This window comes from Piliocolobus tephrosceles, chromosome 19 (genome assembly GCF_002776525.5).
Source record: "Piliocolobus tephrosceles isolate RC106 chromosome 19, ASM277652v3, whole genome shotgun sequence".
Classification (NCBI taxonomy): Eukaryota; Metazoa; Chordata; class Mammalia; order Primates; family Cercopithecidae; genus Piliocolobus; species Piliocolobus tephrosceles.
This window is the reverse complement of record NC_045452.1, coordinates 33276421-33290195: the sequence shown is the minus strand read 5'-3', so window position 1 is coordinate 33290195 and position 13775 is coordinate 33276421. Positions and strand designations below refer to the sequence as shown.

The window sequence follows — 13775 nt, the reverse complement described above, 5'->3', positions numbered from 1 at the left end:
AAGAAACCAAGTGTGTGCTGCCAGATTAGGGCAGGGTCTCCACTGGGAAACACACACAAAAGCCAGATGTGCTGAAGGGACGTGGCACCAGAACCAACAAATTCCTTCTTCAGACACCCAGCAGAAACCACCAGACAGAAACCTCGTGGGCCACACCGGCTCCTGCAAGCATCGGTGGCTGGGCTGGACACCAGCTCCACAGTGCAGGACCCTGTGCACACAGCCTAGCAAGGCCCCTAGGGGTCCAGCCAGAGCTCACAGTTCTCCACATACAGACGCTATCCAAGGACAAGCTCCTACGGCCCGGCTGGAGTGTGTGCTGGGTCGGAGCCCACGGGAGTGGAAGTGAGCACGCAGCTCTCTGCAGGACACGATGTATGGACGGGGCTGCTGGGACCACAGCCTTACCACAGCCACAGCATCGCAGAGCCGCTCTCGGGGGATGTGCTCGGTGACATAGGGACACTTCTCCTGCAGGAGCAGCACAGCCTTCAAGGCCTCAGCCGTGCAGTCAGCAACGATCCAGCCGCAGTCCAGTGTGCTGAAGGAGAAGCCACCCTGCAGAGCATAAGCCGTGACCCCAGGTTGGGGTGTCCACACCCCAGTTCTCAGACCCACCCCACAGCCACACGCATCCCTCCCCACCACAGAGCACCCGGTCAGGGCAGGGGCCCATCCACCAAAGGTGTGTGTATAGACAGGGCCCCAAGCTGGGTACATCCAGACAGACCTCCAGCTTCCAGCACAGGGACCCTCAGGGGTGCAGCTCACACCCTCAACACCTTCAGATCTCACGACAGATAGGATGGGGCCCAGGTGCCCCCCACCCCCATCGTAAACAGGCAGCAGCAGCTGTGTCCATGCCTAACTTCATAGCCTGCACCTATGGTCACAGCCCACACCGGCTCTGAGGTCTGCTTCTTCCCTCTGCCTTCCCCGGACGCCCTGGCTACACTTCGGCTGTCCTTCCGAAGCCTGTGTGTACCGTGACCACCTGAACCGCTCTGAGGCACAGCCACGTGTGCAAGCCAACTGTGCCCCCATGTGCCAGGCAGCCCAGCAACATGAGGCATGGGCCCCTACGCCAGGCATCTACCACAGCAGGACACCCAAAGACGCCAAGGGAAAAGCCCCCCTTCAGAGGGAAGGACCCACTCTGCTGAGGCGGCCTCCCCTTGGGGACAGCGCAGGGATGGGGCTGGCTTCCGCATACCTTGCGCATCTGGCGGTAGTACTTCTGGTAGTCGGGAGGGTTATCTGGGACCTGGGCAGCAGCGAGGGTCATGTGGAAGCAGAGAACATGTCACCACGGGACATCCCCAACTGGGACATCACTGAGACAGACTGGGCAGGACCGGAGAGGCAGGACGTGCCCGGGAGCTTACTCTGCCGGCCACAGCCATCGTGGTGCTGCGAGGCACCCGAGGGCCCGCACCTGTTCAGCTCACCACCCACGGCTGCTGGGAAACGTGACTGGCCACCGAGGGCGGGAGGCACCTGACTCCCCTGTGATCTCCCCACTGGCCAGAAGGCAGGGAGGGGGCCCAGGTCTCTGCGGGTGTGCTCTGTGCCAGGGGCCCCCGCTGCCTCCTGAACAACCCCAGCTCCGTGGACCTCAGCTCCTGGGCTGCCTCTCACCTCAGTGAGAAGGAAAGAGGCCTGGAGTGCAGTAGGGTTCAGTCAGCCTCCCCAAGTCCCCATCACCCAGAGCAAGTCCTCGGCAGGAGCAGGAGCAGGCTGCCATAGGGGCAGGCACAACAGGACCATGCCCCTCCTCTGCTTGAGCCCAAGATGGGTGCCAGCCTCGGCCACACGGAGGCCAGGAAGACCCAGAAGCCCTGCAGAAGCAATGTCCTGGTGAGAGGTGAAGGGCGGGAGATGGCGCTGGGGGGCAGTGGTTCCAGGCAGAGGGACACTGGCTGAGGCATGGGAGACATGGGAGGTTGGGGTGCATGTATGGGATGATGATGGCTGAAAACTGGGGTGCAGGCATGTGTGAGAGACACTGAGGTCAAACTAGGGGCGCGGGCAGGGTCTGTGGGCAGCTGATCTGGCAGGATGGACTGGGGCTTTCGCTGCAGTCTCAGGAGGAAAAGTCCACAGGCTGGCATCACCTCCGTGGGCAGAGGTGCTTCAGAGACACGGAGGTGCCGTGTAGGCTGTGCAGCTCAGGGTACACAGCCCCTGCCCGTGCCTGGCCCCTGCACACAGTGGCTCCAACATGAACAGGATGCAGAAACCGCCAGCACCTCCAGCACCCTGCAGGCCTCAGAAAGCTGCCCCAGGTGAGGCCAGCCCGAGGAGGACCAGTGGATGGAGCAGGGGCTAGGGAGGGGAGGGGAGGGTGGGGGTGACCTGAAAAACCAGTGCAGGAAATAGGGCAGGGTGGAGGTGAGGTGGGCACTTCTGCCTGCAGGAGCTCCCGGCCCTGATTCCCCTCTTCAGCCCCCTCAGAGCCCCAGGCACTGGCCTCACCTGCGAGAGTCGCAGGAACTCGTGTGCTTTCTGCAGGCAGGACGAAAACTCAGGCCTGTGGTGCCCGCCTGCCTGGAAGAGACAGCAGGACAGAGAGGCTGAGCTGCCCTTGCATGGCCAGCATGGCTGGGCTGGTTTCCCGACGGTCCTGGCCACATCCTGCCCTCACTGGGAACCAGAATCAAACTGGCAGACATCTCTAGAGAGTGCCAGGGTTTCTTGTCGCACTTACCTTTAAAGACAAAAAAGCAAAAGTCCATGAGATATGACTGAAGACGGAAGGGCGTAGGAGAGACCATTTATGGATGCCGGCACCCACCTGCCTGACCAGCATCTACGCCCAGAGGGTCTCCAGCACCCTGCATGGGCAGGCCCCTTGTGCGGCCCAGCCCTCAGGACTCTCCAGAAACACTTTCAGAATCCCACTGACCTCATTCCCACCAGCGTAAAAATCCACTCTTGTTTTTCTCCAGTACTGGCTGGAGAATGCCCATAACAAGCACAAGCAGTTCCAGTTCTTTTTTTTTTTGTTTTTTTGAGGCAGAGTCTCACTCTGTCACCCAGGCTGGAGTGAAGTGGTACAATCTTGGCTCACTGCAACCTCCACCTCCCGGGTTCAAGCAATTCTCTCCCTCAGCCTCCCAACTAGCTGGGATTATAGGTGCCCACCATCACGCTCGGCTAATTTTTGTGTATTTTTTAGTAGAGACGGGGTTTCACCACCTTGGCCAGGCTGGTCTTGAACTCCTGACCTTGTGATCCACCCGCCTCGGCCTCCCAAAAGTGCTGGGATCACAGGCGTGAGCCACCGTGCCTGGCCTGAGCAGTTCCAGTTCTAAGAAGAGCCTAGAGTCCCACTCCCGCCTGCACTCTCAGAAACAGCCCTCACCAGGCTCCCCTTCTCCCAAGGGCCCCAACCCAGCCCAACATCCAGGGCTGCTGGTCAAGGCCGCCCCCTCCACAGCACGACCATCTGAAGCCAGAGGCCAAAGCCCAGGTCACTGGAAATACCAAGGAGTGGCAATCACGTGGCCAGCAGTGCTGCCCTCAGGTGGATGCGTGGGCTCACGTGCACAGGAAGGTCAGCTGAGGCTGAGAAAAGAGGAGCCACGAACCTCAAGCAGAGCTTGGATGGCGAAGGCGGTGTCCCAGATCTGTGAGCCGTTGGTGCCCTACACACAAAGGATGGTGTTACAGCAGTGCGTGCAGCCCCTCCCACTCCCAGCCACTGCCTCCAGGATCCAATGGGCACCTGAGGGCCAGGTGTGGGGGCTCCCACCCAGCCAACGCTCAGCCTCAGGCTCTGAGCCCTGGGCACCCCTCATGGCTGACAAGGGCCTCAGAGAAGGCTGAGCCCTGCAGGCAGACACAGGTCGGGGAGCCTCGTGGAGCCCCCCCTTTCTTCATGGGCCACCAGGCAGGACAGCGTCCCTCTGAGGACACTTCTAGGACTGGACGATCCCTTAGAGGCTCCAGTACCCACACAGAGCATCCAGCTGCTCTCACCCAGTGACAGCAGCGCACTTCAGTCATGGTGATGCTTGGAAATGACCCCCATTTCTTTTTTTTTTTTTGAGATGAAGTCTCACTCTATCGCCCAGGTTGGAGAGCAGTGGCGCGATCTCAGCTCACTGCAACCTCCGCCTCCTGGGTTCACGCCATTCTCCTGCATCAGCCTCCGGAGTAGCTGGGACCACAGGCGCCCGCCAGTACGCCCGGCTAATTTCTTTTGTATTTTTTAGTAGAGTTGGGGTTTCACCATGTTGGCCAGGATGGTCTCAATCTCCTGACCTCGTGATCTGCCCTCCTCGGCCTCCCAAAGTGTAGGGATTACAGGCATGAGCCACCGTGCCCGGCCAACAAGTACACCTGGAGGTGATGGGAATTCTGCACAGTGCTGGGAAGGCCCCACCTCATATCTCACCCCGAGCTGGGCTCACAGGTACACACTCTGGTCTCAGTTCAAAGGGCCGGTGACCAAACCCTCATCAGACAGAGCCGGGCACTGACCAAGACAGACATGGGGATTGGGCGCAGGGTGGTGTGTGGCAGAGGCATCCAGACACCACGCACTGGAGGGACAAGGCAGGGACCACCAGAAAAGCATTCTCGCCAAAGAAACACAATGGGATCAAGCCTCAGGGCCTGGCCAGTTTACAAAAACTCAGGGAACAGCAGGAGCAACCAGTCAGATCTGGAATGTAAAGCCCTTCAGGGACAAATCCTCCAGGAGGAGAAAAGAGACCACAGAGACTGCTGGACTAACAGGAGCTCAAAGACCAACAACCAAAGGCCTGTGCAAATGGCCTGAATCCTGATTCACACACACCAGCCACAACGTGAGGACTACACTCAGGAACTGTCATGAAGTTTGCTGGGTTGACAACCTCAGAGCAATTTTGTAAAAACACAGACGCCCTCATCAGCTTGAGGTGCACTGAGGAGTCGGAGATATGGGACAGGGAAGGTCAGGGAGGAGGGTCAGGGAGGGCCAGGGAGGACCAAGGAGGGAGGGTGAGGGAGGCCTGGACAGGGAGAGAGGGACAGGGAGGGAGGGACAGGGAGGGGTGGACAGGGAGGGCCAGGGAGGCCAGGGCCTGCTCTAGGGCTTGTTACTCACCTCTACTTTGCATGTGTTTTGAAAACCTTTTCACAAAACACGGACAGTGTCCAGGGAGTCTCTGGAGAGCTCAAGGCCAGCTGGGTAAAAGCTCGTGGCTGGGTGCACCTGGCACCAAGGGTAGCCCTGGGGCGGGCAGTGCTGGGCCCATGTGTGTCTATCCCGAATGTGACACCCAGGACATCTCTGGAGACTCCACATTCCCACACTGAATCAGTGTGGGGGACAGAAGACAGGCCCCGCAGGGCATAACCCTCCTTAGACCACAAGGCACAGGGCAACGCTTTCTGGGTTTCTGACACACCCACTGTGTCACTGCACAAAGGGGCGCAGGCTCAGCCCAGTCGGACAGGACTGGGGTCTACAGGGCCCCCAGAGCCAGGACAGGACCAGGGTCAGCCAGGATCCCATACCGGCCTCCCCACTCTCTTGTGCTTGGTGCCCCTCATGACTGGGTTCCAGCCCACTCAGGCCAAGTCCTGGGGGAGCTCCCAGGCCCGGCCCACAGGCCACCACGGTCCTCCAGGCTCCTGTCCTGTCCACCCAGGACCTGAAGAAGGAGCCTCTTAAACTAAGAGTGCACGGAGGAGAAGCCCCCACGAAGCAGAGCCACCTCCTGCCACAGTAACAAGATGAGAGCTTCTGCAGCTCTGGGTCTGTCGTTACACAGTTGAGCCCACTCGGACCATCAGGGCAAAAAGCAAACAGGACAGCTGCAGACAGACATTCGAGAACTGTGGGCACCCACAGGGACACAGCCAGAGGCCTCAATTGACGCAGCCTCTGGTCACACGCTGCCGGGACCTGGTCCAGGAGGAGTTATTACTGAACCCCAAAGGAAAAATAATAAAGGGTAGAAGTGACTGCAAAGGAAGCAGGCAGCCACAGTCCTGCAGCCCTTACCTGCATTTTCATGCCGTCAAGGCCCATCCTGTGAGCACAAAAAAAAGCCCAAGTCAGGTGCAAGGAGAAAGCTGGAAGCCCAGCTGGCTACCCAGACCCTGCACCCAGGAGGGTCCCAGAGAGGGGGTCTGTCCCCTCCCCCGAGGCCTGGCACTGGCCTGGATACCACCCCAGCTGGGCTGCTGGGCATGAGGGCCACACTCTGTGGAAGACAGGACACACTCACCCAGGAGGGGCACACCCAAGGCCAGGGGCAGCGGGAAGCTCCCTGACCCCAGGCTGCGCCATCCCTGCTGCCCTCGTGCAGTGCCGAGGGACCAGAGGAAGAGGCCTGCACAGCGGAGGCTTCCCACTGTGGGACGGCCCTGTGCCCTCCATGACAGGGGCCCCACCTCCAGGGCACAGTCCATGGCTGACAAGCTCCCCTTGTCCACAGGCCTCCCTGACGCCAACCTGAAGCTGCCCTGCTACCTACCACCCCCTTCCTCACTCTACCTTCTGGGACCACCCCACGCTTCCACTGGGCGGCAAATCTTCCGATTCAAAGACAACCCTCAGTGGCTCCCACAAGCCCTGACACTGCTGGATCCTGGTGGTATTCCCTGGCAGCATTCCCAGATGGCACCGTGGGGGCCCCGTCACTGGGACGCAACTGGGGCTCAGACCCAGCCTTTGTGAGAGGCCTCACCAGCACATCCCAGCCACACTCACCAGAGATAGTCTGGGATTCTGGAGACGTGCTCCTGGAAGGCAGCGGAGGCGGGCCCGTCCACATACCAGCGCACAAGCATGTTGATGGTTTTCGAGATCTGCAGGAGATGCAGCCCCGTCAGGGCTCTGCTCCAGACCCTCAGCAGCCCCCAGGGACAAGGTCCCGTCCACACCCACAGCAGCCCCCAGGGACAAGGTCCTGTGCAGCTCACTCAGGGAGGGCCAGGACAGGGGCCTTCTGCTCTAACAGGCGTTTCCTGAGTGCGGATGGGCAACAACTGTGTCCCCAGGACCCGACTCAGACAGAGGCAGTGTCGGCCGCGGCCACAGCCTGGCTTAGCGTGTGAGGACTGACCGGCACTCATCAGGGAGAAGCAAGGGGTTCCAGGAGGAGCCAGAGGGGCGTGGGCTGCCAGGTGCCTTAGAGACAACACAGGGGACAGAGGACGGGGCCTGAGGGGCCCAGGAAGAGATGCAAAGACAGGACTGTAGCAGTAGGGACCGATTGCTCCCCTTCTTCCTCAGAACAGAACGTTCCAGAGGCCCCCAACTTTTTACTTATGGATCTCACAAAACAAGATCCAATTGTAAGCGTGTTTCTAATGCATTTAGTACAGATGTACTCTACGTGTGATTAAACCAAAACCCACAAAGAACCACATCACTGCTGAGCAGCAAACAAGGGACCCGCTGCAGGGTCAGTCAGAACTGGTGATTCACTGAGGTGGCAAGAGGCCCCGAAAACCCAGATGCAGTGTCAGGGTGGGACTCAGTGGCCAGCGCCACCTGGGTATGTCTAGAGAACGCCCAGGCCGACCCACTACGCCGCAGCAGCTACGGCACAGCCCAGGGGCTGCTGACTCCGTCAGGAGGTGGCCCTGCACCAGCAGCCCGGGGACTGCACCCTCCAAGGTTACTGAACCGGCCCACACCTGGCCCCCTGCAGGCCCCGCAGAGGCCAGCGCTCCAAGTCCCTAGCTAGGCAGGAGGAATCAGGAGTGGACCCAAGGACCTGCTACGCCCACCCACCCTGGGCATGTCCGAACCGGACGGGAGAATGGCGAATGATGAACTATTTGGGGAGAGGAATTCGGAGGGAACCCAGTGAGGAAACAGCACCCCTCCCAGCTAGCCAGCAAGATCTCAGGAAGGGGCCTCCAGGAGAGTGTCCAGGCACACTGAGGACAAGAGCTGGTGGGGCACGGAAGGGAGGGTCGAGTGTGGTGAGGCAGCTTCACTGAGCTGGGCGTGCAGGGGACCAGGACAGAAGCCCTCAAGCGTTTGTGGGATCAGAGGGCCACCTCCCAAATGGAGATGCTCCAGGCTCCAGGAGACCCCACTCCCAGCTCACAGCCCGGCCTCCAGGACTTCATTCTCGGACCTCAACCCTCAGGGGCTGCAGTCAGAAATCAGGCAGGGGCACTGACCGGGCCGATGCTGATGCTCTTGGTGAATCGGTCGTCAGCCACAATGTGTTCATACAGCTTCTGCACGGCCCGCTGCCGCAGGTGGGCACTGTGGTGGCGCTCATACAGGTTGAGGAGGGCTGCAGGGGATGGGGGTCAGCGGATGCCAGACACCATGACACTGGCCTTGGTCTGGAGCCCCGTGCACTGCAGCACCCGGACTTGCCCTTCCCCAGGGTTCCCTCACAACCCACCCCCAGGCCTGGTCTCCGAGCTCCTCCTTCCCTGCCCAGGAGGGGCTGCTGCACACCTCCTACCACACACCCTTGCATGGGGTGGGCTCCTGAGAGTGGGAGACCAGCTGGTTCTCAGGGGTGGGGGAGAGGGGCAGGGCGATGAGATCCCGCCCCGGGGCCTGGCATAGAGGAGGTGGCCCAGTGCTGCTGGCAGGGGATGAGTGCGTGAATGGAAGGGCAACACCCTGACCCCGGGCTGCCCTGCCAGCCCCTCAGGAGGTGCTCACCATACACCACGCGGAGCAGCCAACTGTGCGGCGTGTACAGCTCGTCGGGGGCCACGTTGTTCCTCTGCGCCAGCCAGTCGATGCTGGCGAAGTCCTCCACATAGAGCTCCTGGTGGCGGCAGTGTCTGAGCCTTGGGGCCTGGGGGCACCCAGCAGGCCTGGCTCAAACCAGGAGGGGTGGCCTCCCACCACATGCCCCAGGGCCCCGGGCCAGTCCCTTCCTGGGTGGGGGTCCCTCCCCCAAGGGCACACGAAGGCCCCCTATGTGAGGACTGCTCTGAGGAGCTCCCCAGCTTCGTGAGCCCCAGGTCTGCCCAGAAGCTCATTTCCTCCCTCTGCCCCTCCTCCTTCCCCAGGGCAGGCCTGATAAACATCCTGCACCTCAAACCCCGCCTCAGGCCTGCTTCCAGAGGACACAGTGCGCATCTGCCTCCTGCATCCCTTGAGTCCTGGAAGTCCCCCCAGGAACCCTGGGCTACAGCTGCTGCCTGTCCCATAGCACGAGTCCCTTCTGGGCAGAGCTTGCCTCACTATTTATTATAGAATGGAGGAAGGTGGAGGCTCTGCTCTGATCACAGGGCTCTCGGCTCCACAGGGCCGCCAGGTGAGTGGACAGGTGTGGTTGGATTCCAGAAGCCCCAGGCCCTGTGGGTCCCAGCCCCAGAGGCCCTCGCTTTGTTCCTGATGAGGTCCTACCTGGCGGAGGCTCTGGACCAGCGGGTCCTCCGCGGCACTCAGCCGAATGGCATAGCAGTAGCTCATGGGCAGGTACACCTGCCGGCAGTGGCACCAGAGTGTGGAGGGGTGTGCCGGTGCCCAGTCAGGAAACAGCCTGGGGTAACGGCAAGAGTCAGTGGGAGACCCCAAGACTCAAACCCGCCCCCTCCGCCAGCATCCATACCTTGGGCCCTTCCAAGCATGAACACTGGTGGATGGCTATTCCCCACCACGTCAGTGCATCTGCGGGCACTTCCCAACCGTGCTCCTGAGGGGGAGAGTTGAACGGCAGGTGCACGCTCCAAGGAGTTGCACCTCCTAGTTTGGTCAGCATTTTGAATCCTAAAGCCAGGTGATGGAGCTCCTAAAGGCTTAGGATTGTCTGTGGGTTTCTTAGCTACAACATACCTCGGTAACATAAAACATCAGCAATGGGGATATGGTGTGAGGGCCCCAGGGAACACTCTCGGCTTCTTTGCAACTTTTCCAGAAATTGGAAACTACTCCAAAATTTAAAGTTTACTTTTAAAAGTTTAAGAAACTTTGGGCGTGGTGGCTCACGCCTCTAACCCCAGCACTTTGGGAGGCCAAGGCTGGTGAATCACTTGAGGTCAGGAGTTTGAGACCAGCCTAGCCAACATGGCGAAACCCTGTCTCTACTAAAAATACAAAAATTAGCCAGGTATGGTGGTGTGTGACTCTAGTCCCAGCTACTCGGGAGGCTGAGGCAGGAGAATCGCTTGAACCTAAGAGGAGGAGGTTGCAGTGAGCCGAGATTGTGCCACTGCACACAGCCTGGTGACAGAGCGAGACTCTGCCTCAAAAAAAAAGAAAAAAGAAATTGTAGGTCTGTGGAATCTCCCTAAGGCCTGGGTGTTTGATCACTGTCTGCTGACGTTAGCACAGTCCCACCAGCTTCCCAGGGTCTGTGCGTGCCTCGTGTTTTCTCTACCCTTTCCCTGCTGGCCCCCATCCTTATGTGATGCCACAGGAGGGTGAGCAATGACGAGCTTTCCCTGCTCCCTGACTGTGGCATCAGGTCTTAGCCACTTCCACATCCACTTCCACATCCACTTACTTAAAAGCGTGTTTTTTTTTTACATTTTGGGTTATACTTCCAGCATTTCTGCAGCTGGAGTGGTTCAGGTCTGTGGTCCTCCTTTCACCTCCCAACTCACCCTCCAAGCAACTCCAGCAAAGACAAGCAGCACCCTAGTGCGCTCCTGCAGCAGCACTGACTGACGGCCCCACCAAGTGGAGCAGATGAGACGCCCTCACCAGCACCAGCGTGTGGACTCCATACCCCTCCTGCCCTGGCAGCTGTGCCGACTGCCGTCTCAGTCCTTCCTCTGCTGCTCATTACACATGGGTGAGGTGCAGAGTCCAGCTGGCACCTGAATGGCCCCAGGACACCTCCCAACCTATGTGCTCTATGGCCCACCTCAGGTAGCAGCACCCTACCCTGCCCCCTACTCTGGCAGCTCTGTCTACCCTCCAGGGGTGATCTCGCCATCCCCGTGCCTCCCCGTCACCACCCAAACTGGCTTCCAGGGTGAAACCCCCGGACTTTGTATCAGGACACTGCTGTCCTCTCTTGAGCAGCCCCTTCACTTCCTGCCAACTTGATCCCCCCTCCACCAAAGTCATCTAACACAAGGGACCCCCAAGCCCTGCTGACAGCTCTCTAGGGGAGATCCCCACCAGGGTTCCCACAGCACTCCAGGAAGCCAGCAGGGGCTCTGTGTGGTTCCAGGGTCTCACTTCCCAAAATGTATAACGGGGTAAACGCATATGCATGAGTGTTTTCTGGGGAGATGTTCACTGCTTTCAATAGATAGCCACAAAATGTTACAAGACACTGGTTAAAGACGCCAGATAAGGCCGGGCGCAGTGGCTCATGGCTCCCAGCACTTTGGGAGGCCAAGGCAGGCAGATCACCTGAGGTCAGGAGTTTGAGACCAGCCTGGCCAACATAGTGAAACCCTGTCTCTACTAAAAATACAAAAATTAGATGGGTGTGGTGGCCTGAGACTGTAATCCCAGCTCCTTGGGAGGCAGAGGCAGGAGAATCGCTTGAATCTGGGAGGCGGGGATTGCAGTGAGCCAAGATCATGCCACTGCACTCCAGCCTGAACGAGACTCTGTCTCAAAAAAAAAACAGAACAAAAAAACACCAGACAATAAGAAATTAATGTTGATTTTGCTGGGTATTTAAACAGTATGTGGTTCTGTTTAAAAAAACAAACACTGATCTTTTTTTTTTGAGACAGAGTCTCGCTCTGTTGCCAGGATGGAGTGCAGTGGCACAATCTTGGCTCACTGCAACCTCTGCCTCCCGGGTTCAAATGATTCTCCTGCTTCAGCCTCCCGAGTAGCTAGAAACTACAGGTGTGGGCCGCCATGCCCAGCTAATTTTTGTATTTTTAGTAGAGACGGATTTCACCATGTTGGCCAGGATGGTCTCGATCTCTTGACCTCGTGATCTGCCCACCTTGGCCTCCCGAAGCACTGGGATTACAGGCATGAGCCACCGCACCTGGCCGCAAACACTGATCTTTTAAAGGCACACACACTGAGTCCACAGGTGAGGTGTCCCATTGGGATGCACTTCACATTCACCAGCAAAGGAGAGAAGCGCAGCAGCAGCAGCAGCAGCACAGGACGCCCCTGCGCTGGCTGGGGGAGGGGCAGCCTCCCCCTACTCCTACAGATGCTCAGAGTCTTCCATAGCAAGATGGAAGCCACCCGGCCCTGCCTGCAGCCTGACTCGGGGGGACCTCCATCCACGGCACAGCCTCCTTCCTGCCCAGTTGGGAACCTCCCCCTTTCTGTATCCCTGCAGGACTCAAGCTCGATCAGGGCCTCTGCCAGAAGCCTAACTCCACCCACCCACAGAATGACCACCCCTCTCTGTGTCACAGCCTGCGCCTAACCCACGGTCCCTGTCACTCCACTCCTCGGGACAGCAGCAGCGACCCAACAACCAAATCAGCAGCAGACATACCACATCTCTGGGAACAGGGTATTGAGGCCTTCCCAGCTGTAAACATTCAGGACAGCCAGCCAGAACTTCCCCCAGGAGGGGATGGCCACAGCACCACCTAAGGGGGGAGAAAACAGGCCCATGTCATCTCCTTCCTGTCAGCAAAGCCAGCACTGATCTAGCTGGGAATCTTTACCCTCTGGGAGTCACGTGTGCCCCTCTCCATGAGTCAAGGGCAGCCGCATGCGGGTCTTGCAACCCCCATGTGCGAAGCAGGTTCCAGAGTGCTTAGAACTGCCCTGGATACACGGCTCCTGGGTGGAACCAGTGGCTTTCCCGGGAGTGTCCAGCCCCAGGAGAGGTGTTTGCAACCCCTGGCCCCAGGAAGGAGCACGTGAAGACAGCTACCTGGGAAGGTCCAGGGACACCTCAGTGCTCAGGTGAGCGAGGTGCCCAGGTGCACACGCACCTGGAGAAGGCAATCCAGGGAAGTGACGGTGCACACTCGGCCTCTCCCTCTCAGCCAAGCCTGAGCTGCCCCCCGTCTGTGTCATTTCCACTTGGCAGACTGCTCCCGTACGGGAACAAGGACGACCCCAGACTTCAGAGTAGCTCCAGCACACTGGCCCCATGCCAGAGCCACTTCGGCAGCATGCAGTTCTGGCACAGCCACGCCATCTAAACACGCTTCTGAGGAGTCCCTGCTCCAAACCCCAAAAGGTATGCAAAAGTCAAAGACACACAAAGCTACTAGGCAAAGTGCAGCCTAAACACATTCCTTCACCAGGCAGGCGCCAGGAGTGTGGTGGGAACCAGACGGCAGCCTTGGGGACGCAGCATCAATGACACCAAAGGCTGACAGTGAACTGATGACAACAGTGACAAGCCCATGAAGAAAGAAGGCAGGATCTCGTGAGAATGCATAACAGGACACTCCACCTGGCATGGTAGGTCAGGAAGAGGTCCTCAAAGAAGGAACATATAAAGTGTGAGCCAGCGGGGCAGGAGTGGCAGGTAAGAGGCTCCAGGTTAAGGAAGCAGTGCACGGCGAGCCCTGGGATAGCAAGGGCCTTTGAGGAGCTGACAGGAGGCCCCTGTGCATGGAGCAGAGAGCAGGGCAGGCGGGACTGGCTACGGAAGGTCTGTGAAAGGCAGAAGACAAGACCAGGCCAGGCTCTGCAGAGCCATTATCATGAACTAGGTTTTCTTGGAGAAGCAGGAGCCATGGATTCCCTTGGGCTGGAATTGCCCTCAGTGCCAACAGGCAAGAGGAGAGGTAGCCAGGCCGGGCCTTGGAGAGGTAGCCAAGGGCTTGGAGAGGTGGACAGCCCGGGGCTTGGAGAGGTAGCCAGGCCGGGGCTTGGAGAGGTAGCCAGGCTGCGGCTTGGACAGGTGGACAGCCCAGGGCTTGGAAAAGTAGCCAGGCCAGGGCTTGGA

At 59.1% G+C, this 13775-nt stretch overlaps 1 protein-coding gene across 1 annotated transcript in view; it reads right to left on the bottom strand.

Annotated features, from left to right (window-relative positions):
• The window catches only part of LSS (lanosterol synthase), a 36206-nt gene that overhangs the window by 16355 nt on the left and 6076 nt on the right, over positions 1 to 13775 (bottom strand). The window contains exons 6-15 of the mRNA XM_023194527.2: positions 12360 to 12456; positions 9335 to 9470; positions 8639 to 8747; positions 8137 to 8255; positions 6710 to 6807; positions 5999 to 6026; positions 3591 to 3647; positions 2476 to 2547; positions 1214 to 1264; positions 409 to 558 (exon numbers count right to left, since the gene is read on the bottom strand). Coding sequence (XP_023050295.1) covers positions 409 to 558; positions 1214 to 1264; positions 2476 to 2547; positions 3591 to 3647; positions 5999 to 6026; positions 6710 to 6807; positions 8137 to 8255; positions 8639 to 8747; positions 9335 to 9470; positions 12360 to 12456 — 917 coding nt within the window. The remainder of the gene's footprint in view (positions 1 to 408; positions 559 to 1213; positions 1265 to 2475; positions 2548 to 3590; positions 3648 to 5998; positions 6027 to 6709; positions 6808 to 8136; positions 8256 to 8638; positions 8748 to 9334; positions 9471 to 12359; positions 12457 to 13775) is intronic.